Source organism: Podarcis bocagei, assembly GCF_964188305.1.
Source record: "Podarcis bocagei genome assembly, chromosome: 2".
NCBI lineage: Eukaryota > Metazoa > Chordata > Lepidosauria > Squamata > Lacertidae > Podarcis > Podarcis bocagei.
This window is the reverse complement of record NC_138126.1, coordinates 10199584-10223907: the sequence shown is the minus strand read 5'-3', so window position 1 is coordinate 10223907 and position 24324 is coordinate 10199584. Positions and strand designations below refer to the sequence as shown.

Sequence of the window (24324 nt, the reverse complement as noted above, 5' to 3'; positions counted from 1 at the left end):
GTATTAATTCCCAATCCAGGGAAAAATCAAACTCTGCCGGACTCTTATAGGCCAATATCGATTACAAATATGTATTATAGAAACTATATTGTACAATTGGTGGGGAAAGAGCAATTTGGGTTTATGCCTCAGACGTATTTGGTGGAGGCAGTTAGGAAGGTGATGGGTATGGTGTATTTAGTGAAAAATGAGGACCTGCCTCTTACTCTCATGTCATTGGATATACATAAAGCATTTGATTCGGTGGATTGGGATTATTTGAAAAAGATACTGCAAAAATATAAATTTGGAGTGAAATTTCAAAATGTGATAGAAGCAATATATACAGAGTCCAAAGCAATGGTAGGAATTGGTGGGTCGGCAGGGGGGGTACGCCCAGGTGCTAAGTGGTACAAAGCAAGGATGTCCACTTTCTCCCATGCTCATTATCTTAGCATTGGAACCATTAGCAATGAAACTCAAAAAGAATAATGAGATTAAAGGATTTGAAATCCCGGGGGAAAGGAGAGCAGAGGGGGAGTTAATGACAATGTATGCAGATGATATGATGATGACGGTCAAGGACCTAGAGACCCCAATGGGGCCATTAAAAAGAATTTTGCAAGGATTTTCAAAAGTATCAGGGTTAAAAGTTAGTTTTTCTAAATCACCAATGATGTGTTTAATGTGGAACATAAAACTCAATTAGAAGTCTCTGAATTATTGGGCACAGTGGTACCTCGGGTTAAATACACTTCAGGTTACATACGCTTCAGGTTACAGACTCCGCTAACCCAGAAATAGTACCTCAGGTTAAGAACTTTGCTTCAGGATGAGAACAGAAATGGTGCTCCCACAGCGCAGCAGCAGGAGGAGGCCCCATTAGCTAAAGTGGTGCTTCAGGTTAGGAACAGTTTCAGGTTAAGAACGGACCTCCGGAACGAATTACCGTATTTTTTGCTCTATAGGACGCACTTTTCCCCCTCCAAAAATGAAGGGGGAAATTGTAAAGAAATTTGGAGCGGTATTCAGTCGAAGTTGAGAATATGGGAGAAAAGGAAGGAATCAATTAGTACAAGAATTGCCTTAGTTAAAATGATTTTGTTAACCAGATTAACCTGTCTTTTTTATGTATTACCCTGGCACATACTGGAATGGATTTTGAAGGGGTGGCAAGGGAAAATCGATAGGTTTGTTTTTGCATTCAAGAAACCAAGGATGGCCGGCAGATATAGGTATCATAGAGCCCAAGGTGGAGGATGGGGGATTCCCAATTTGGTTTCATATTATGAAGCTTGCCAGTTGAGACATCTTATGATTCGGTTTGAGGGAAAATAAGAAGATTTGATAGGAGGAAAAGGAAAAAGGGAGTAGAAAAAATATCAACATTTATGGGGTCCATTTGGGTATGGAAGAAGTGGAGAAGGAAGCTTTTTCCTGATCTTTCTCCCCTTACCAAAATGTGGTATTATGATAAAATGGGCCCGTTACGGGAGCTCATCCCAAAAGAGGTAGGGGATAAATTAAAGGAGATCTCAATTCAGGATATAGAGAAAAGTTGGGAAATAGAAGGTACGATGGAAGAGGAAAGTGGAATTTGGAACAAAATTAATTGGTTACAGAAAAAACAACTTTCCTCCCTGTTGAAGTAAGAAGAAGTTAAAGAATGTGGTAAAAGAATTATTACACCCTTCAAAGAATTAGTGAAAGAATATAGGTTAGATAGGGCCAAAATGGTTTCAAAATTGTATAATGTGTTATTATATATGGGGAAATCACCAGAGGAAAGTTTGAAAGAATATTGGAGGTTAGATATCCAGGAACAGATTTTAGATGAAGATTGGGAAAGAATTTTTCAGCAATCACTCTTTGTTGCGACCTCTAGGATAATCCAGGAACAGGGGTTGAAGCTGGTACAAAAGTGGTATTACACACCAGTAAGGTTGTATCATATCACAAAATGTGGAAGTAAGAATTGCTGGAGGAAATGTGGAGTGATGGGAATGCACAGTCATATGTGGTGGGATTCTCCATTAGTTAAGAAGTTTTGGAAACAGATTGGTATAGAAATATTGGGAATTGTGGGTAGAAGTGTGGAAATAACTAAATTACCGTATTTTTCGCTCTATAACACGCACCTGACCATAACACGCACATCGTTTTTAGAGGAGGAAAACAAGGGAAAAAACATTCTGAATGAAACAGTGGATGTATCATTTTTGTGCTTCATGCTGTGGCCACAGACATGTGATCTGATGGTGAATTTGGGGTGACCCAATGCAAAAATCATGAGAATCCCTGTGGATCCATGCTTTGTAACCACGTTTTTGCACCATTGCAGCCCCAGGCAACAGTGGGTGTGTGATTTGGGGGGGGGGCAGGCTGTAGCCATGGACATGCTATGTGATCTGATGGTGAATTTGGGCTGACCCAATGCAAAGATCCTGAGGATCCATGTAGATCCATGCTTTTTAACCACGTTTTTGCACCATTGCAGCCCCAGGCAACAGTGGGTGCGTGGTTTTTGGGGGGCAGGCTGTAGCCATGGACATGCTATGTGATCTGATGGTGAATTTGGGTGACCCAATGCAAAGATCCTGAGGATCCATGTAGATCCATGCTTTTTAACCACATTTTTGCACCATTGCAGCCCCAGGCAACAGTGGGTGCGTGGTTTTGGGGGGGCAGGCTGTAGCCATGGACATGCTATGTGATCTGATGGTGAATTTGGGTGACCCAATGCAAAGATCCTGAGGATCCATGTGGATCCATGCTTTTTAACCACATTTTAAGTGGGGAGGGAAGGAAAAACACAGAAGGGACAAGGAGCAGGAGAGGGGTGTGCAGAGAAGCAGCTGGCTAAGAATGCAGGAGAGGGGTATAAATGGGAGGAAGGAAAGGAAGGCAAAAGTTTTCCCTCACCTACCCACCCAAGCCAGCCAGCGTGCCCTCTCTCTCTCTCTCTCTCTCTCTCTATCTATCTATCTCTCTCCCTCCTGCATGTTTTCACTCTGCTTTCCCCTCTGCTTGCTTGGAGGGGAGGGGCTTTCCCTGCTCTTTGTTCCGTTTGAGCAAACACAGCAAGGAAACAGAGGTGGGTGGGCAGTAAGACCCTGAGGCAGAATGCCGGAAAGCAGCCACTTCCTCTTTTCAGGTTTCCCTTCTAGGAGACGCGCGATTTGATTTTTGCCTGATTTTTTTTGCCTCCCCTCGCACCATTTGGCTCCAGGGACCACACATTCGCTCAATAACACACACAGACATTTCCCCTTCCTTTTTGGGAGAAAAAATATGTGTGTTATATAAGGAAAAATACGGTAATGGTTCTTATTAGCTTGGGTAGCACCGGGTTAAAAACAAAAGAGGAATGTAAATGGGTAAAATTGATGGTAATTGCAGCTAGACAGGTTAGAGCGAATAATTGGAAAAATGGAGAAGAGCCAGGGGTGAACAAATGGAGGGGAGAATTGAATAATATTATCTTTTTAGAATACCTAACTGTGAAGGTACGTAAAATGAAAGGGTTTAAGGTCAGTGAGAAAGAGGAGGACTGGTTTTAGAAGATATTGAATTATTTGGGTAGGTTTGAACAATATGGGGTGATTAAATGTTAAAATCTTATGGAGTGTGGAGTTTAATATATATAGAATTGTACATATGGTTGATTTGAATATGTTTTTATTGTTTATGTACACCCAATGTATCGGCCGCCTGGGGGGTTTCACTGTTTGAGTTTGGTTCCTGGTTATCTACATAATTTTTTTTTAAAAAAAGAACCTACCCGAACCCTGAGATCATATTCTGAGGCCCTCCTTCGTGGGCCTCCTCCTCAAGAGATCCGGAGAGTGGCAACACGAGAACAGGGCCTTCTCTGCAGTGGCTCCCCATCTGTGGAATGCATTTCCCCAGGAATGTTCTCCTGGCACCTTCATTATACACCTTTAAATGCCAGGCAAAAAGGTTCCTTTTTAAACAGGCTTTTGGTTGATATGTTTGACATCCTATATCCTTTTTCAAATGTGACTTTTTTTTGGAGGGGGTTTTATTGGATTGTTGTTTTTATTCTGTGATCTTTCCTGAGAACCACGCTGAGACTTCTGGGTATAGGGAGGTATATAAACTCAATAAATAATAATACTAATATTAATACTTTCATGATTTGTACCCCACACATCTCACTGGGTTGCCCCAGCCACTCTAGCTGGCTTCCAACAAATATAAAAGCACAATAAAGCATAAATCATTAAAAACTTGCCTCTACATGGCTGCCTTCAGATGTCTTCTAAAGGTTGCATAGTTATTTATCTGACATCTCACAGGAGGGCATTCCACAGGGTGGGCACCACTACCAAGAAGGCCCTCTGCCTCGTTCCCTGTAACTTCCCTTCTCACAGTGAGGGAACTGCCACAAGGCCCTGGGACCTGGATCTTGGTGTCCTGACTGAATGATTGGGGTGAAGACACTCCTTTAGCATTTCATCAGTTTGCCTTTTTATTCCATCAGGAGATGTTGAAGGGATGCTGGCAGAAGGGGAACAATCAGAAATGTCACCGAAAGGATCCAAAGAGCAAAGGGATCTGAGGGTTCAAGATGGAGGCAGCAGGCGAGAGGGGAGACGAAAGCAGAAGCCGGAGGGTGACTCTTGTATGTCTCAGGGTGGTGAAAACCAAATTCCCAGAGAGGAGAAAAAGCATGAATGTTTGGAGTGTGGAAAGGGCTTCAGTAACAGTAGTGCCCTTACTGTGCATCATAGATCTCATACAGGGGAAAAACCGTATACATGTTCAGAGTGTGGAAGGAGCTTCAGCCAGAGTGGCAGCCTTACCTCACATCAAAGATTGCACACAGGAGAGAAACCGCATACGTGCTTGGAATGTGGAATGAGCTTCGCTCGCAGCAATGGGCTTACTACACATCAACAAACTCATCAAGGCAACAAACCTTATAAATGCTGGGAATGTGGCAAGAGCTTCAGTCGCAACAACTCCCTTTCCTCGCATGAAAGAATTCATACAGGGGAGAAACGATATAAATGTTTGGAGTGTGGAAAGAGCTTCAGCTACAGTTGCAGCCTTACCTTGCATCAAAGATTGCACACAGGAGAGAAACCGTATAAATGTTTGGAGTGTGGCAAGAGCTTCAGTCGTGGTAGCTTACTTACATTGCATCAAAGAACTCATACAGGAGAGAAACCGTATACATGTTCGGAGTGTGGAAGGAGCTTCAGTCAGAGTAGCTCCCTTACGTTGCATCAACGAACTCATACAAGAGAGAAACCGTATACATGTTCGGAGTGTGGAAGGAGCTTCAGGTGCAGTAGCTCCCTTAAGTCACATGAAAGAACTCATACAGGAGAGAAACCGTATACATGTTCGGAGTGTGGAAGGAGCTTCAGTCACAGTCACTCCCTTAAGTCTCATGAAAGAACTCATACAGGAGAGAAACCATATACATGTTCGGAGTGTGGAAGGAGCTTCAGTCACAGTCACTCCCTTAAGTCGCATGAAAGAACTCATACAGGAGAGCAACGATATACATGTTTGGAGTGTGGAAAGAGATTCAGCTACAGTTGCAACCTTACCTTGCATCAAAGATTGCACACAGGAGAGAAAGCGTATAAATGTTTGGAGTGTGGCAAGAGCTTCAGTCGTGGTAGCTTTCTTACACTGCACCAACGAACTCATACAGGAGAGAAACCGTATACATGTTCGGAGTGTGGAAGGAGCTTCAGTCACAGTCACTCCCTTACGTTGCATCAACGAACTCATACAGGAGAGAAACCGTATAAATGTTTGGAGTGTGGCAAGAGCTTCAGTCGTGGTAGCTTCCTTACATTGCATCAAAGATTGCACACAGGTGAGAAACCGTATACATGTTCGGAGTGTGGCAAGAGCTTCAGTCGTGGTAGCTCCCTTACATTGCATCAAAGATTGCACACAGGAGAGAAACCGTATACATGTTCGGAGTGTGGAAGGAGCTTCAGGCGCAGTACCTCCCTTAAGTCGCATGAAAGAACTCATACAGGAGAGAAACCATATACATGTTCGGAGTGTGGAAGGAGCTTCAGTCACAGTCACTCCCTTAAGTCGCATGAAAGAACTCATACAGGAGAGAAACCATATACATGTACGGAGTGTGGAAAGAGCTTCAGCTACAGTTGCAGCCTTACCTTGCATCAAAGATTGCACACAGGTGAGAAACCGTATAAATGTTTTGAGTGTGGCAAGAGCTTCAGTCGTGGTAGCTCCCTTACATTGCATCAACGAACTCATACAGGAGAGAAACCGTATACATGTTAGGAGTGTGGAAGGAGCTTCAGTCACAGTCACTCCCTTAAGTCGCATGAAAGAACTCATACAGGAGAGAAACCGTATACATGTTCGGAGTGTGGAAGGAGCTTCAGTCACAGTCACTCCCTTAAGTCGCATGAAAGAACTCATACAGGAGAGAAATGATATACATGTTTGGAGTGTGGAAAGAGCTTCAGCTACAGTTGCAGCCTTACCTTGCATCAAAGATTGCACACAGGAGAGAAACCGTATAAATGTTTGGAGTGTGGCAAGAGCTTCAGTCGTGGTAGCTCCCTTACATTGCATCAAAGATTGCACACAGGAGAGAAACCGTATACATGTTCGGAGTGTGGAAGGAACTTCAGTCATGGTAGCTCCCTTACGTTGCATCAACGAACTCATACAGGAGAGAAACCGTATAAATGTTTGGAGTGTGGCAAGAGCTTCAGTCGTGGTAGCTTCCTTACATTGCATCAAAGATTGCACACAGGTGAGAAACCGTATACATGTTCGGAGTGTGGCAAGAGCTTCAGTCGTGGTAGCTCCCTTACATTGCATCAAAGATTGCACACAGGAGAGAAACCGTATAAATGTTTGGAGTGTGGCAAGAGCTTCAGTCGTGGTAGCTTCCTTACACTGCATCAACGAACTCATACAGGAGAGAAACCGTATACATGTTCGGAGTGTGGAAGGAGCTTCAGTCAGAGTAGCCACCTTACGTTGCATCAACGAACTCATACAAGAAAGAAACTGTATACATGTTCGGAGTGTGGAAGGAGCTTCAGGTTCAGTACCTCCCTTAAGTCGCATGAAAGAACTCATACAGGAGAGAAACCGTATACATGTTCGGAGTGTGGAAGGAGCTTCAGTCACAGTCACTCCCTTAAGTCGCATGAAAGAACTCATACAGGAGAGAAACCATATACATGTTTGGAGTGTGGAAAGAGCTTCAGCTACAGTTGCAGCCTTACCTTGCATCAAAGATTGCACACAGGAGAGAAACCGTATAAATGTTTGGAGTGTGGCAAGAGCTTCAGTCGTGGTAGCTTTCTTACACTGCATCAACGAACTCATACAGGAGAGAAACCGTATACATGTTAGGCGTGTGGAAGGAGCTTCAGTCACAGTCACTCCCTTAAGTCGCATGAAAGAACTCATACAGGAGAGAAACCGTATACATGTTCGGAGTGTGGAAGGAGCTTCAGTCAGAGTAGCCATCTTAAGTCGCATCAAAGAACTCATACAGGGAGGAAATCTTAGAAATGTTGGCCTATAGAAAGAACTTATGTGACAAGGACTCCCTTACTAAACTGAAAAGAACCCGTACAAGGGAAACAGAAAGGCTTGGCGTGTGGGAAGATATTTAATCATATCAAATAACTCCTACAGAGAGTAAAACAACGATTGTATTCAGAATTCGAATTTGCTTCCATTAGAATTTTTATTCCTTTTAGTGGCTGTGTTGCAGATTATTCTCCTGATCAGAGTTAGATTTACATAGCTATGTTCTATTTTTTTTCTCATGCATTATTTCCGATGTATTCATCACTTGTATATAGCGGTGCTTTAATATTTCTTCCATCCCCAAAATTTGTTAATCTGGTGTGAATTGATCTGATATTTTTCATAGACACAAGTGCATTCGCTGGTATTCTGTTGACGTATGTAAATGACGTATCTTTGCAATGAGAGTATAGCCCCTCAGATCACAGCTCTAATGAACAAATGCTGTTGAAAAACATATACTGTATAATAAGCCTCAATACACAGTCAAGAGAGAAAATATTCTTCTTTGGCGTAGCAGAGTAAAATTGTCTTCCATGAACACAGTCTTAACAGTGAGTCCGTAAGTGACTGTGGAGGCCAATTCTGGACCCACACATCCTTCCACAGTGGGGACATAGCTTTCCAGGCGGGAGTTGATCATGGTTGGGGTTTGCCATGCATGCCTTCCTCTTAGCACGCTTCTCCCTTGCGTTCTGAGTTCGAGTGTCTTCAAAGTCCATGACCCCTTTGGTTGAGAGAGACATTAGAACAGTATAGAATATTTCAATATAGTATTTTCCAGCCTGTGTCTAGAGTGTTAATAGGTCACTGTTCCAGGATGTGTGTTTCTTCAACTTCATTTGCCTAGGAGGGATTTCAGTTTTATGTCTCCGAAATATCCAGGCAGTGGCCAGAATAGAGGCAATGGAAAGAATATGACGAAATAAAAGAACATCTTCAAAGATGGCTGCATCATAGACAATTAAAGGATATCTTTAAAGAGGACAATAAGAAAGACATCTCATAGTCGGTTTCCAAATTCCAAAGAGGCAGTGATAGAAGAAAGTACAAAATTATTTTTAAAAGGCATATAACATTCTTTTGGAGTGGGAAAACAAAGACGAAGAAGTAAAATTGGTAATGATTAAATGGGCCATAACATACAATTTGAAGATTGGGTAAAATTGTGGAAAGTAAATTTGAAATTTACAGATTGTAAACTATTGAGAGAGACCTATATGAAAATGATGTATAGATGGTATCTATCACTGGTTAAACTGGAACAAATGTATAAAAATGAAAAGAGAGTGTTGGAGATGTGAAATAGAAGGTACGTTTTATCATATGTGGTGGGATTGTGAAAAGGTAAAAGCCTATTGGGAAATGATAAATAATGAATTTAAGAAAATGTTGAAAATAACTTTTCTAAAAAAACCAGAAGCCTTCTTACTAGGTATTTTAGGCCAAGACATAAGGAAAGAAAAGAGGACTTTATTTATGTATGCCACTACAGCAGCAAGAATGTTGATTGCACAAAATTGGAAGACTGGAGAAATACCAAAAAAAGAACAATGGCAAGAGAAGTTGATGAACTGTGAGGGGAGAGACTACATCAGGCAAGGCCTCCTTCCACCTGCCTTGCCCCACTCTCTGCTTCTCAATGTGTATTGTATTGTTTTATGTACTGTGGCTTGCGTTGTTTTATTGATTACAGTTTAGATATTATTGTAACTGTTGAGTGGATTTCTGTTTAACTTTTATATGTTGATATTATTATTTTATACTGTTCTAATGATTGTTGAATGTTACTTTTTGGATGGAGGTTGCCTATTTTAAAGTTATGTTTTATTATCACATTTTTGTATTGCATTAGATTGTTATAAGATGTACATTTTTTTGTTTCTTCAGCTTGTAAGCCGCCTTGAGTATTCTAATATAGAAAGGCGGTATACAAATTAAAAATGATGATGACGATGATGTAGAACTGGCAAAAATTACAGACACACTAAGAGAAAAGGACAACAGCGACTTTGAAAAACAATGGGAACCATTTATAGAAACAAAGAAACAAAGATAGACTTGATGGCAGGATTTAAATAAACATTCACACTATTAGTATTAGAAAATGTCTAGAAGATAGAGAAATATGGTGTGTTTACTTTTATGTATTTAGGTTTGATGTTATGTTATTAATAACTTTTTCTGTTAGGAGGTAGCAAGTGTTGTATTTGCAGGCTCCTGTGCACAGCGGAAGGATGAGGAGTACGTGCCACATACTTTACATTACTTTATTTACACTTCAAATCTGATAGATTACAGAAATGCATCCTGCCTCTGCGAGAGCAGAGAAGCAATCTCTCTCCTCGGAAGCACAGAGAGAACTGAGAAAAACAGGAAACCAGTGTACGTCACATCCAGTCTCCCTTTCCCGTGGGAAAACCCAACAGTACGCTGACTGCGGAATGTAAACACCTGTCTTGGGACAAGCACTTCGCTGCACAGTGAAGGAAGCAGAAACCAACATCCTCCCCCTTTCTGTGAACATCACTGGGCAGCGTGTTCGTACAATATCAGTACAAACCCAACTTCTGCACATAGGTATAGTGTTGATCCCTTGACAATACATCTTGGACAATACATCAGCAGGAATTTCATTACCTGGCATATAGGACACCGTTACGAGTCCCTTCTGAATACGTTCCCTAGCATGTTGCAACTTCAATTGCAAGTGCTTCGTGCTTTGCTTACAACCTTCAGAATTCAGCAAAGCCAAACATGCTTTGTTGTCCTGGTAAACCTGGATTGGACATTTGACAGGAATTTTCATGTCTTTGCACAATTGTAACAACCATTCACAATCTTTAAGTGAATAAGTTCACTTTCAGTTCAGCTTCACAAGTACTTAAGCTAACTGTTGTTTGCTTCTTGCATGACCAATCAAATAGACCCTGATTGTACATATAGCAAACTCCAGACGTACTTTTCCTGTCTGTAGTGTCACTTCCAAAACTTGCATCTGCAAATATCTCAAGACCACCAGATTTCTGATTGTTAAATCTTAGTCTGTAATGCATAGTGCCTTTCAAATACCGTGCTATGCGTTTCAGAGCTTTCCAATCCTTAACAGTAGGATTGTTTACTTGTCTGCTTAGCAAATTACAGCTAACAGCAATGTCAGGTCTAGAACATCTGGCAATGAGGTTTAGCATGCCTAGCACACTTCTGTACAGTGTAGTGTCAGAAAATGCTTCTTCAGTGTCATCTACCTGATAACCTGTTGTCATCGGTGTGTCTACAGGGTTAGCATCCATCAGGTTTAGTTTGCTTAACACATCAGCAATTTTCCGTGACTGGTGTACTAGAATGTTACCATCTTGATCTCTCTCTATTTCCAGAGATAGGTAGTTGTTTACCTCACCAAGATCTTTCATGTCAAAGTGCTCTTTCAGTTGAGCTAGGGCATTATTGTACATTGTCAAAACAAAATAGAAAAATTCCTTCCAGTAGCACCTTAAAGACCAACTAAGTTAGTTCTTGGTATGAGCTTTCGTGTGCATACACACTTCTTCAGATACACTGAAACAGAAGTCACCAGACCCTTCTATATAGTTAGAAAGTGGGGGGGGGGTATTACTCAGAAGGGTGGTGGGAATGGGTGATTGGCAGATAGCTGTGATGAGCCTGTTGACGACTCTTAACGACTGCAATAGGTCTTACAGGAAAAAGCAGGGGTGAAAAGGTGAAAAATGGTTTAGTCATGTATAATGAGATAAGAATCCAAGGTCTTTGTTCAGACCAGGTCTCTCCATGGTTTTAAGTTTGGTAATAAGCTGCAATTCAGCAGCTTCTCTTTCCAGTCTATTTCTGAAATTCCTTTGTAATAGAACAGCTACTTTGAGATCTTGTATAGTATGTCCTGGGAGATTGAAGTGTTCTCCTACTGGTTTCTCTGTCTTGTGATTCCTGTTGTCCGATTTATGTCCGTTTATTCTTTGGCATAAGGTTTGGCCTGTTTGTCCAATATAGAGAGCTGAAGGACACTGTTGGCATTTGATGGCATACACAATGTTAGACGATGAGCAATTAAATAGTCCCGAGATGGTATGTGTGATGTTGTTGGGGCCAGTAATGGTGTTGTCCAGGTGTATGTGGCAGCAAAGTTGGCATCTGGGTTTATTGCAGGCTCTGGTGCCAGTGTCCGTGTTGAGTCTGGTTGTAGTATTATTGTGGGTTAGGAGTTGTTTAAGATTGGGTGGCTGTCTGTAGGCAATGAAAGGTCTTCCTCCCAGAGCTTGAGAAAGAGAACTGTCATTGTCCAGGAGAGGTTGTAGATCTCTGATGATGCGTTGTACTGTTTTAACTTGGGAGCTATATGTGACGACTAGAGGTGTCCTGTTATTTTCTTTTTTGGGTCTGTCTTGCAGCAAGTTCTCTCTGGGTATCAGTCTGGCTCTGTTGATCTGTTGTCTAACTTCATCTGCTGGGTATTTTAGTTCTAAAAAGGTTTGCTGTAGATCTCTTAGGTGAGAGTCTCTGTCTGTAGAATTGGAACAGATGCGGCTGTAACGTAGTGCCTGGCTATATGCAATGGACTGTTTGGGATGGTAGCTAGAGGCATGTAGATATGTTTGTCGGTCAGTTGGTTTACGGTATAAGGTGGTGTCTATGCGCCCATCCTGTATTTTTATAGTAGTGTCCAAAAAATGTATTTCTTGCATAGATTGATTCATTGTTAGGTTGATTGTGGGGTGAAAATCATTGAATTTCTGGTGGAAGGTGTCCAGGGTCTGTTGACCATGTGTCCAGATGATAAAAAATATCGTCAATGTATCGCAGGTACAAGAGAGGTTTGAGTGGGTAGCAGTTTAGGAAATGTTCTAAATCTGCCATTAAGATGTTGGCATACTGTGGGGCCATGCGGATGCCCATTGCTGTGCCGCTAATCTGAAGGAACAGGTCATCACCGAATTTGAAGTTGTTGTGGGTAAGGACAAATTGGCAGTTTGGTAGCAAAGTCCGCTGTGGTTTTATCTGAAATGGTGTTCCTTATAGCTTGTAAACCATCGTTGTGTGGGATGTTGGTATACAGAGATTCCACATCCATAGTAGCTAGTATAGTATTGTTAGGAAGATTATTTAAAGATTGTATTTTCCTCAGAAAATCTGTGGTGTCACGTACATAGCTGGGAGCACTGATGGCATATGGTTTCAGAACAGAGTCCATATAACCGGAGACACCCACTGTAATAGTGCCAATACCTGAAATGATGGGGCATCCTGGATTTCCTGGTTTGTGTATTTTAGGTAGAAGATAGAAAGTTCCTGGTCGAGGTTCTGATGGTGTGTTTGTGAGGATCTGTTCTTGGATGTGTGGGGGAAGCTCCTTAACAATCTTGTTCAGTTAAACTTTCATCAGCTTTAGCTGGAGTGCCTTTCATCAACTTTAGCTGGTAGCCCAGCTACACCCCTATTTGGTCAGGGATAGCCTATCTACCATTGTCTATGCTCTGGGAACTTCAAGGTTAGATTCAGATACGCATTATACTTAGGGCTGCCTCTGAAGACAGTGTGGAAACCAGCTAGTGCAGAATTCAGCGGCCAAGTTGCTCACTGGAGTAAGACGGTTTGAGCATATTACACCGATCCAGGTCTGACTGCACTGGCTACCAATTACCGTATTTTTCACTCTATAAAACGCACCTGACCATAACACGCACATCGTTTTTAGAGGAGGAAAACAAGGGGAAAAACATTCTGAATGAAACAGTGGATGTATCATTTTTGGGCTTCATGCTGTGGCCACAGACATGTGATCTGATGGTGAATTTGGGGTGACCCAATGCAAAAATCCTGAGATTTCCTGTGGATTCATGCTTTGTAACCACGTTTTTGCACCATTGCAGCCCCAGGCAACAGTGGGTGCGTGATTTTTTTGGTGCAGGCTGTAGCCATGGACATGCTATGTGATCTGATGGTGAATTTGGGGTGACCCAATGCAAAGATCCTGAGAATCCCTGTGGATCCATGCTTTGTAACCACGTTTTTGCACCATTGCACCATTGTCGCGGTAGCCATCTCACGTTGCATCAAAGAACTCCTACAGGAGAGAAACCGTATACATGTTCGGAGTGTGGAAAAAGCTTCAGTCGCGGTAGCTCACTTAAGTTGCATCAAAGAACTCATACAGGAAAGAAACCGTATACATGTTCGGAGTGTGGAAGAAGCTTCAGTCGCAGTTATCAGCTTACTAGACACCAAAGAAGTCATATAGGGAGGAAATCTTAAAAATGTTTGGCATATGGAAATAACTTCACTGACAGGGGCTCCCTTCCTAAACAGTAAAGAACTCGTACGAGGGAAACATCTTAGAAAGGGTTGGAGTGTGCGAAGATCTTTAATCATATCAAATAACTCCTACAGAGAGTAAGCCAATGATTATGTTCAGCGTTAGAATTTGATTCCATTATAATTTTGATTCCTTTTAGTTGCTGTGTTGCAGATTATTCTCCTGATCAGAGTTAGGTTTACATAGCTGTATTCTGTTATTTTCCCATGCATTTTCCATGTATTCATCACAAGTCTCTCACCAACCCTTGTTGGCGTGGCCAGAACTATTCTACCTGTAGGAGCACCTCCACCCCCATCGTCCAACCTGGACACTGAGGTCCAGCTCCGAGGGCCTTCTGATGGTTCCCTCACTGCAAGAAGTCAGGTTACAGGGAACCAGGCAGAGGGCCTTCTTGGTAGTGGCACCCGCCCTGTGGAACGCCCTCCCATCGGACATCAAGGAAATAAACAACTATCTCACTTTTAGAAGACACCTGAAGGCAATTCTGTATAGGGAAATTTTTAATGTCTAATGTTTTAACAATTTTTTATGTGCTGTATGCCGCCCAGAGTGGCTGGGGAAACCCAGCCAGATAGGTGGGATATAAATATTAAATGATGATGCCAATGATTTGATAAATCTGCTAATGGATTCATTGTGCAACATTTTGATATTTGTCTCAATGTTTAGTTGTAATATGCTCTTGTGTTGATTTTAGTTTAACTGTTTTTAGCCTCTTCTGCATAAATGTTGTTGAAAAACATGTATGCTGTGTTCTCCTCCCCAGCTCTCCCCTCCACTAGTATTCCCCCCCCCCTTCTGAAAATGTGAAATCCACTATGCAGCTGTGTCCAGGTATTTGCTTATTTGGTAATCTGGCAACGGAAGAAGATGCAACCTCATCCAGAACACAACACTAAAAAAAACCAAATTATGTTTTAATTACAATTTTTAGATACATCAGATTTGCACAGAAGAGCAATCAAAGATTTAAAAATTCATGTGTGTTAGCGGGACAGTTTCCCTGTTGCATAGTCTAGTGAAAGGTGATATTTTGGTCCTCAACTCTGCTGATCAAATCACTGATAGTGCAGGTCATAGTCCAGGAAACTTAACCCATCTTCTTCAAGGGATGCCTGTTAGAAACTGTCCTCTGGTCCGTCCCCCCCCCCCCATATGTCTGTCGTTCACTAAAATGCTTGCCCTTCCCATGACAAGGTGCAAGCCCTTCCTGGGAATTCCTGGCAAAGAGCTGCTGAACCCCAGACCCCAAAAGGAAATCCAACCTCATCTAGCAGGCAATGCTAAAGATTGAATTCTTTTATAATTCAGTTTTTAAGATATATTTGCACCAAAATGTAAAAAATGCCTGTGTTAGGAAAACAGTTGCCCTAGGTACTCTAGTGCAGGCTTGGGTCTCTAGCTGTTTTTGGACTACGATTCCCATCATCCCTTGTGACTGCTAGCTGGGAGTGATGGGAGTTGTAGTCCCGAAAGATCTGGAGACCCAAGTGTGGGAATCCTTCTTTAGTGAAAGGTGAGGATACGGACGTGAACTGCACTGATTCAATTGTAGATGGCATCTTTCATAGCTCCAATTAGAGAGGAGTTCAGGGAGCAAACGGCCTCTTCCTCTGATGACGTCTCTCCCCCTGCCTTGCTGAGCTTGTGTATTTCTGCGTCCTTGCAGCCATGGGATCTGCTGCTGTTCAGGCTCATGCCACTGTCTGTGTTGCCTTGTCAGAAGCTGCCCACTGGTGTCCCCCAGCCCTATTCCCCCCCCCCATGTGTGTCATTGACTATAAGGCTTGCACAAGCCATTGCTTGCCAATGTGTCTGTTTCCTGCTCTGCCACTTCTTGTGCCAAAGGTTGCCCATTCTCCAACCAGAGAAGGCGGCAAGCAGTTCCTTAAGGCCGGGTTTGCTGCTGACGTCCACAGGAACGCCTGGATCTAAGCCAGGAAACCTTGGTTCGTTGTGGGGATCTGTTTCTCTGTGCACATGCGACTTGTTAGGATATTAATTTTGGAAATACAATGTACCGGATTTGCCCAACAGGGCAGTGAAAAAATAGGAAAAATATCTGTATCCAGCTTTCGAACTCGCTGCCTATTGATACGAGGCAGTCACTTTCACTATGTTTCAATCCATGTTTACCATTTATTTTAATTATTTTTAATAAGAAAATAGTCATTTTAATTTTTATTTACTGATAATGTCATTGTTTTATTTTTCCTGAACTGTGGATTTAAAAAATCCCAACCATATATGCACAGCTGCATGTAAAGCCTACAAAAGATGAAATAGCCAAAAAAAAGTATGCAATTCCTAAGAAGCCATTTACAACCCCCCACCCCCCATGCAGGTTTTCTCAAGAGTCAGTCCCACTGTTCCCAACAGGTGCTTAATCTCAGGGAAAAGCGGATAAATTCAGTTTTGGGATTCCCCTGGCAGAAGAGATTTTGGTCCTCTGAGGGTTAAATGCAGTGAGAGAGGAAATTATGCTTTTCTTTCCTCTCTGCTTGCCTGAACTCTGCAGGCTTTCCCCAAAGGTCTGGGGTGTTACAGATCCTTCCCTCACTATTTGTGCCACCTGGCTCAGATCCAGTTCTGTCCCAATGTGATTGCTTACAGGAATCTGTGTTTGACAGTGAATGGTCTCCCCTTCCTTGGAGGTTTTCAAGCAGAGGTTGGATGGCCATATGTCAGGGATGCTTTAGCTGAGATTCCTGTATTGCAGGGGGCTGGACTAGAGGACCCTCGGGGTCCCTTCCAACTCAACGACTCTATGGAAGCTGCCCATATACCCACCCACCCCTCGCCCAGCCTATTCACAAGGTAGGAACATAAATAACGCAGAAAAGTTGAAATGCAATCTGTGACCCCCTCCCCTTTTAACACAGTGGCTCCCAAATTTTTCTGATTCCCATCATTGTTATATACTGCCCTATACCCAGGGGTCTCAGAATAAAATCAGTATATTAAACCACAAAATACATAATAAAAATCAAAACAACCCCCATAAAAAACCAATCGCCTTACCCCAAACTATAAAATGGGACGCGGGTTGTGCTGTGGGTTAAACCACAGAGCCTAGGACTCGCCGATCAGAAGGTTGGTGGTTCGAATCCCGGTGACAGGATGAGCTCCCGTTGCTCGGTCCCTGCTACTGCCAACCTAACAGTTCGAAAGCACGTCAAAGTGCAAGTACATAAATAGGTACCGCTCCGGCGGGAAGGTAAACGGCGTTTCCGTGCGCTGCTCTGGTTCGCCAGAAACTGCTTGGTCATGCTGGCCACATGACCCGGAAGCTGTACGCCGGTTCCCTCGGCCAGACGTTATCTGTAGATAATACAGTGGTACCTCAGGTTAAGAACTTAATTCGTTCTGGAGGTCCATTCTTAACCTGAAACTGTTCTTAACCTGAGGTACCACTTTAGCAAATGGTGCCTCCTGCTGCCACCACACGATTTCTGTTCTCATCCTGAAGCAAAGTTCTTAACCTGAGGTACTATTTATGGTTTAGCAGAGTCTGTAACCTGGAGCATCTGTAACCTGAGGTACCACTGTAAAAATAAATAAATAAATACAACATAGACATCAGGGTGTGTAGCCACTGACAGCCTAGTCCCGAATTTATACAATCCTCTTTTTTAAGCCTTCCAAGTGGGTGGCTCAGTATTGCCTCTGTACATCTCAGCGGAGATGAGGAAGCTACATATTTATCATATATACACATATATGGGGTTGGACTAGGTGACCATTGAGATCAACAAACTCATGTTCTCTAAAATAGTCTATAAAGTTTCTCCATTCTTGATTGAATTTTTTCTCATTTGATCGGTAAGATTAGCCATTTCGGCATAGTCAATCATCTTAATTATCCATTCTTCTTTCTTTGGGACCTTTACTTCTTTCCACCACGTCTAGGATAGTAGCCTCTGGCCGCTGTAATCGCATAAATAAACAGTCTCTTTTGCTTCCTTGGCATTTTTTCTCCTATTACACCTAGTAAAAAAGCCTCTGGGTTTTCTTAACAAACGTAATTTTAAGAATTTTTAAAAATTTCCCAGAAGCCCTTTACTTTTTTACACGTCCACCACATAGGAAAATGTGGAAAGAAGACAAGGTCCCAATGAAAGAAGAATGGAAAGATGATGGACTCTGCCGAAATGGCTAAACTTTCCGTGAAGATCAGGCACCAAGATGAGAAAAAATTCAATCTAGAATGGGAAAACTTTATAGACTATTTTAGAGAACACTGCAAAAACGTCAAAACATTGGCAGGTTTCATGTAACATTTATGAACTAAAAATAGAATTAGGAGAGGGGAATGAAGGTGAAATTAATTGAGGAAATATATAGTAATTATATGCAAGGAGAATAAAAGGGGGGAATGGAAAGGGGGGGTCAGTTATTGCAAATTTGGATTGGATATGTATGTACCAAAAGAAAAAAACGTTAATTTGAAAATTGAAAATAATTATAATAATAAATAGTTTAGAAAACGTTTTAGGGCTTCCGCGCAGCTGATCCAGCGGGGCTTTCCGGAGGCGAGACCAGCGCCTCTCCTCGCTCTTTGCCCGGAGAAGCCCAGAGGCTCCTGCCGCTCGGCTCTGAAACGGTTAACAGCAGCGGCGACAGAACTGATATTCCTAGAGCGGAGGGGGGGGAAAGGCTGTCGGGAGAATTGCAGCTTCCGCTTCCTGTCCCGCTCCTGGGGGGGGTGGGGGGAGAGATACCTGTCATGGCGGCGGCTTTCCTTCCTCGCAGAGGCGCTGGAGGTGGGTCGTATGTATTATATAAAGGGGGAGAGACGGGGGGGGTGCAGCTGGAGGGAGTGTGGGGAGGGGTGAAAAAACCCCATTAGGCAAACCATTTCAATGTAAGTTCTTTTCCTCTGTCTCCTTTTTCTAGTCATCAATTTGTCCAGATTTTCACATCTTATTATTTTTAAATAGAGCTCTTGAAAGTTGGTCAGCATTTCGGTGCAGATCTCGCCTAATGCACACGCTTTTGCAAAGGGTATTTCCCATATGTTTCCCATAATACCCCCGCTTTTTAACATCTGCATGCAGCCGCTGGGAGAGATCATCAGGGGGGTTGGACTGGGTGTCCATCAATATGCGGATGAGACCCAGCTCTGCCTCTCTTTCAAATGGGAACCAGTGAAGGCGGGGAAGGATGGATGGCGGCTAACAGATTGAGGTTGAATCCTGACAAGACACAAGTACTGTTTTTGGGGGGCAGGTTGGCGTGGGGGACTCCCTGGTCCTGAATGGGGTAACTGTGCCCCTGAAGGACCAGGTGCGCAGCCTGGGAGTCATTTTGGACTCACAGCTGTCCATGGAGGCGCAGGTCAATTCTGTGTCCAGGGCAGCTGTTTACCAGCTCCATCTGGGACACAGGCTGAGACCCTACCTGCCCACGGACTGTCTCGCCAGAGTGGTGCATGCACTGGTTATCTCCCGCTTGGACTACTGCAATGCGCTCTGCGTGGGACTACCTGCGTGGGACTACAAAAACAACCCAATAACATCCCCCAACACACACATTTTGAATTATTTGTGTTTCAGTTAAACAGCAGTTTCTGCAAGAGCAGTTCTGGGCAGAAGAGGTTTTTATAAAAAGGAGAATCAAGCAACTTCAAGTCCACATTAAAAGTCCATGTGTTGCTGCGGCCTTATACCGACAGGCTAATAATGATAATACTACTAGTAATACGAATTTCCCTGAGCGTCCTCTCCCACTTTGTGGAGCCCAATTGGCCCCCTAATACACTCCAAGCTGGGAGACTGAACACAACTGGATGAAAGATCCTAATTAATGCAACCAAACACTGGTAAGGGCTCATTATCAAGCCTACCTAGTGGCAGTGAAGGCAGCAAAGAAAGCATAGTTTTTTGCCTCCATTGCCTCCTCATTATGTCGTCTGGCAGAACTTTTCCGGGTTGTACGGGGCCTTTTACAGGCTGGCCCAAAGGAGCTGGTAGAACCAATGGTAGCTCGCTTTGTCTTCTTTGCAAAGCATGTTGTTGTTAAAATTGCTTGCCACAATGCTATGTCGACTGCAGGAGAGATCTGACCAGGTTCATATGGCAGGATAAGAAACCACACATAAAATACAAATTACTGACTGACAAAAAAAGAAAGGGGCGGGTTTCGCACTCCCTGATTTAAGAACATATTTCAAAGCCTTGTGCCTATGTTGGATTAAGGATTGGATCTTATTAGAGAAAACATATACTTGATTTGGAGAGTTGCAACAACAGGTATGGATGGCATAAAGTCAAAGTCCACAGAGGGTTCACTAATCATATAGTCAGAAATGCTCTTTATAAAGTGTGGACAAAATACCAACCATTATTAGAACCCCAAACACCATGGTGGCTGTCCCCAGTAGAGACCTTTGCAGTCAAAAAAATAAATATGGAGGGAAATTGGGCAACCTACAGTCAATTATTAAAAAAAGACAAGGACATCTGAGATTGAAAACATTTGGAGAGAGAAGGCACTACGTCACCGATTGGCTTCCATATCACCAAAAAATTGGCTTTGGGAAAGATGAATCCAAACTACAAAAAGCATTATTACGAAATGACAAAAAAAAAATTATCTAAAACTGTTATTGGAATGGTATCTGAAAGATGAGGAAGTAAAGGATGTAATGGTTAAATGGGCCCAGGACATGGGCCCCACAATACAGATGGAACAGTGGGAGAGACTCTGGAGGTTAGATATCAGATTTACTGCCTGTTATACTATCAAGGAAAACTGAATGGAAATGTTATACAGGTGGTATGTGACACCTTCCAAACTAGCCAAGATATGTAAACTCAAATCCAACCGATGTTGGAAATGCAGTAATGCAGAGGAAACAATGATACATGTATGGTGGAGCTGTGAGAAAATTAATAAATTTTGGGGGTGTATCCATGAAGAGCTAAGAAAGATGCTGAAAGCTCCTATAGAAAAAAAGCCAGAGGCATGCCTAATGGGCATTATAGGAAAGGACACCCCACAGGATATCAAAAGGTTATTCTTATATGCCACAGCTGCAGCCAGATTATTACTTGCTAAAAATTGGAAAGGGGGCATTATTCCCACAAAAGAAGACTGGATAAGTAAATTATGTGACTTTATAGAATTGGCCAAACTAACAGCAGCCATAAGACACCAGTCAAACCAGAATTTAAGGAAGGAATGGAAATGCTTTGAGGACCAAATGAAAAAACACTGTTCTAAAGAAAACCTGTTGATATGTATGGACTAAGGATGTAAAGTTGAATCAGATTATGACAAATTAATAATAGGTGAATGTTGAATACTATCAAAAACACAATGTAAATAAGAGCATAGAATATTGAAAGATGTCGAGCTGAGGCGGAGGGAAGTCCCAGTGTTGGAATTTTTATTTTATATATCTTTATGTTGGACTCTTTTATTTTATGAATGGTATATTGATTGTATATATACTTTCTATAATAAACTTTATTGAGGAAAAAGAAGGAGATAAAATTGCTTGCATCCACCATGATCTTGACTCTGCTGTTACAGCAGATGAGTCTCATGGGTTGTCCAGAGCACAGTCTAGTCCTGTTGTGTTGGATGAGTTTTTTCAGTTGGTCAGGCTCGAGGATATGGACAAGGTGCTTGGATCAGTCAGGGTGACCATTTGTACTCTTGACCCTTTCGCCTCTTGGCTGATAAAAACCAGCAGGGAGGGAACAGCTGGCTGGGCCAGGGAGATGATCAGTGCCTCTTTACAAGAGGGGGTGGTCCCTCCATGTTTGAAGGAGGCAGAGGTAAAACTACTCCTTAAGAAGCATCCCCTGAATTCAGAAAGCCTAACTACCGGCCAGTTGTTGATCTCCCTTTCCTGGTCAAGGTTCTGGAGCGAGTGGTCGCAGACCAGATCCAGGTGCTTTTGGAAGAAACTGATTTTCTGGATCCATTTCAATCAGGGTTTAGGCCTGGTTTTGGCACGGAAACTGCTTTGGTGGCCCTCTAGGATGACCTCTGTCGAGACAGAGACAAGGGAAATGTGTCCCTGTTCATTGTTCTCCACCTCTCAGCGGTTTTCAATAGCATCCACCATGGTATCCTTCTGGAGCGACTCTCTGAACTGGGGGTGGGTGGCACTGCTTTGCAGTGGTTCCAGTCCTACTTGGATGGTCGTTCCCAGAAGGTGTTACTTGGGGAATTCATTTCAGCCCCATGGAAGCTTCAATGTGGGGTTCCGCAGGGCCCAATCCAATCCCCCTTGTTGTTTAACATCTACATGAAATCGCTGGGAGGGGTTATCGAGAGGTTTGGAGTACGTTGCCAGCAGTATGCTGATGACACTCAGCTCTATTTCTCCTTTCTATCTGTAGATGAGGCAGTGGAAGTGCTAGACCAGTGTCTTGCCTGGGTAATGGACTGGATGAGAGCCAACAAATTGAAGCTCACTCCAGATAAGGCTCAGTTAGGGGGTGGTTCCTAGAGCAGATGGCTAGGAGGTCACCTACTCTTGATGGGGTTACACTTCCTCTGGAGGAGCAGGTTCATCGCTTGGGGATTCTCCTGGATCCTTTGCTATCGCTCGAGGCTCAAGTGGCCAAGAGTGCCTTCCATCACGTCAGCGTAGGCTGGTGGCCCAGCTACACCCCTTTCTGGACAGGGATAGCCTATATACCGGTGTCTATGCTCCGGGAACTTCAAGGTTAGATATAGATAGGCGTTATACGTAGACTGCCTCTGAAGACAGTTTGGAAACTTCAGCTAGTGCAGAATTCAGCGGCCTGCTTGCTCGCCGGCGGTTTGAGCATATTACACCCATCCTGGTCTGACTGCACTGGCTACCAATTAGTTTCTGGGTCCAATTCAAATTGCTGGTTTTGACTTGTAAAGCCTAAAATGGCTCAGGACCAGGAATACTTCAAGGACTGCTTCTTTCCATATGAACCTACCTGGACCCTGAGATCCCCTTATGAGGCCCTCCTTCGTGGGCCTCCTCCTCAAGTGGTCCGGAGGGTGGCAACACGAGAACAGGGCCTTCTCTGCAGGGGCTCCCTGTCTGTGGAATGCTCTCCCCAGGGAAGTTCGCCTGGCGCCTTCCTTATAAACCTTTGTTGTTGTTTAGTCGTCTTAGTCGTTTCCGACTCTCCATGACCCCATGAATCAGAGCATGCCTTGGAAACAGTTGCTTTCTTCTCAAAGCTTTTCTTGTTTTATAGAATCATAGAATCATAGAATCATAGAGTTGGAAGAGACCACAAGGGCCATCGAGTCCAACCCACTGCCAAGCAGGAAACACCATCAGAGCACTCCTGACATATGGTTGTCAAGCCTCTGCTTAAAGACCTCCAAAGAAGGAGACTCCACCACACTCCTTCGCAGCAAATTCCACTGTCGAACAGCTCTTACTGTCAGGAAGTTCTTCCTAATGTTTAGGTGGAATCTTCTTTCTTGTAGTTTGGATCCATTGCTCCATGTCCGCTTCTCTGGAGCAGCAGAAAACAACCTTTCTCCCTCCTCTATGTGACATCCTTTTATATATTTGAACATGGCTATCATATCACCCCTTAACCTCCTCTTCTCCAGGCTAAACATGCCCAGCTCCCTTAGCCGTTCCTCATAAGGCATTGTTTCCAGGCCTTTGACCATTTTGGTTGCCCTCCTCTGGACACGTTCCAGTTTGTCAGTGTCCTTCTTGAATTGTGGTGCCCAGAACTGGACACAGTACTCCAGGTGTGGTCTGACCAGAGCAGAATACAGTGGCACTATTACTTCCCTTGATCTAGATGCTATACTCCTATTGATGCAGCCCAGAATTGCATTGGCTTTTTTAGCTGCCGCGTCACACTGTTGTCTCATGTCAAGTTTGTGGTCAACCAAGACTCCTAGAGTCTATGTCCATGAAGCTTTCATGGCAAAATACTGGAGTGGGTTGCCAGTTTCTTCTCCAGGTGGATCACATTTAGTCTGAACTCTTGGCTGACCTGTCTGTCTTAGGTGGCCCTGCACGGCATAGGTCATAGCTTCTCTGAGTTATTCAAGCCCCTTTGCCACGACAAAGCAGTGGTCCATGAAGGGGTTTACACCTTTGGGTGCCATGCAAACATGTTCCTTTTTAACCAGGCTTTTGCTAGATATCTTTGACATCCTGTAGTCTTCTTCAAACGTGGCTCTTTTTGGGGGGGGGGTGTTATTGGGTTGGTATTTTTATTCTGATTATATATGATGTGACCTTTTTGTGAACCACGCTGAGACCTCCGGGTATAGGGTGGTATCAATAAATAATAATACTAACATTAATACTTTCATTATTTGTACCCCACGGATTGGACTGGGTTGCCCCAGCCACTCTAGCTGGCTTCCAACAAATATAAAAGCACAATAAAACATAAAACATTAAAAACTTCCCTACACAGTGTTGCCTCCAGTTGTCTTCTAAAATTTGCATAGTTATTTTTTTG

At 43.1% G+C, this 24324-nt stretch overlaps 3 protein-coding genes across 8 annotated transcripts in view; all 3 read left to right on the top strand.

Moving 5' to 3' along the window:
* The window catches only part of LOC308580618 (uncharacterized protein), a 40497-nt gene that overhangs the window by 12313 nt on the left and 3860 nt on the right, over nucleotides 1-24324 (top strand). For 2 of the 6 annotated variants that reach the window (XM_081182536.1, XM_081182538.1), the window contains exon 2: nucleotides 4484-6436. The exons of 1 other annotated variant lie outside the window; for it this stretch is intronic. In XM_081182536.1, coding sequence (XP_081038662.1) covers nucleotides 4484-6279 — 1796 coding nt within the window. In that variant the 3' untranslated portion in view covers nucleotides 6280-6436. Of the gene's footprint in view, nucleotides 1-4483; nucleotides 6437-8643; nucleotides 9652-24324 lie in introns of those variants that run through there. 3 more of the 6 variants (XM_081182537.1, XM_081182539.1, XR_014004838.1) reach the window with 2 other exon arrangements.
* On the top strand, nucleotides 6436-9651 carry LOC308581203 (uncharacterized protein; the record flags this gene model as incomplete). Its single annotated transcript, XM_081183729.1, has 1 exon — nucleotides 6436-9651. A coding segment is annotated over one exon (936 nt), but the record flags the coding sequence as incomplete, so codon positions are not given.
* Nucleotides 18593-24324, top strand: part of LOC308580649 (uncharacterized protein) — a 28918-nt gene continuing 23186 nt past the window's right edge. Inside the window, exon 1 of the mRNA XM_081182607.1 lies at nucleotides 18593-18648. Coding sequence (XP_081038733.1) covers nucleotides 18612-18648 — 37 coding nt within the window. The 5' untranslated portion in view covers nucleotides 18593-18611. The remainder of the gene's footprint in view (nucleotides 18649-24324) is intronic.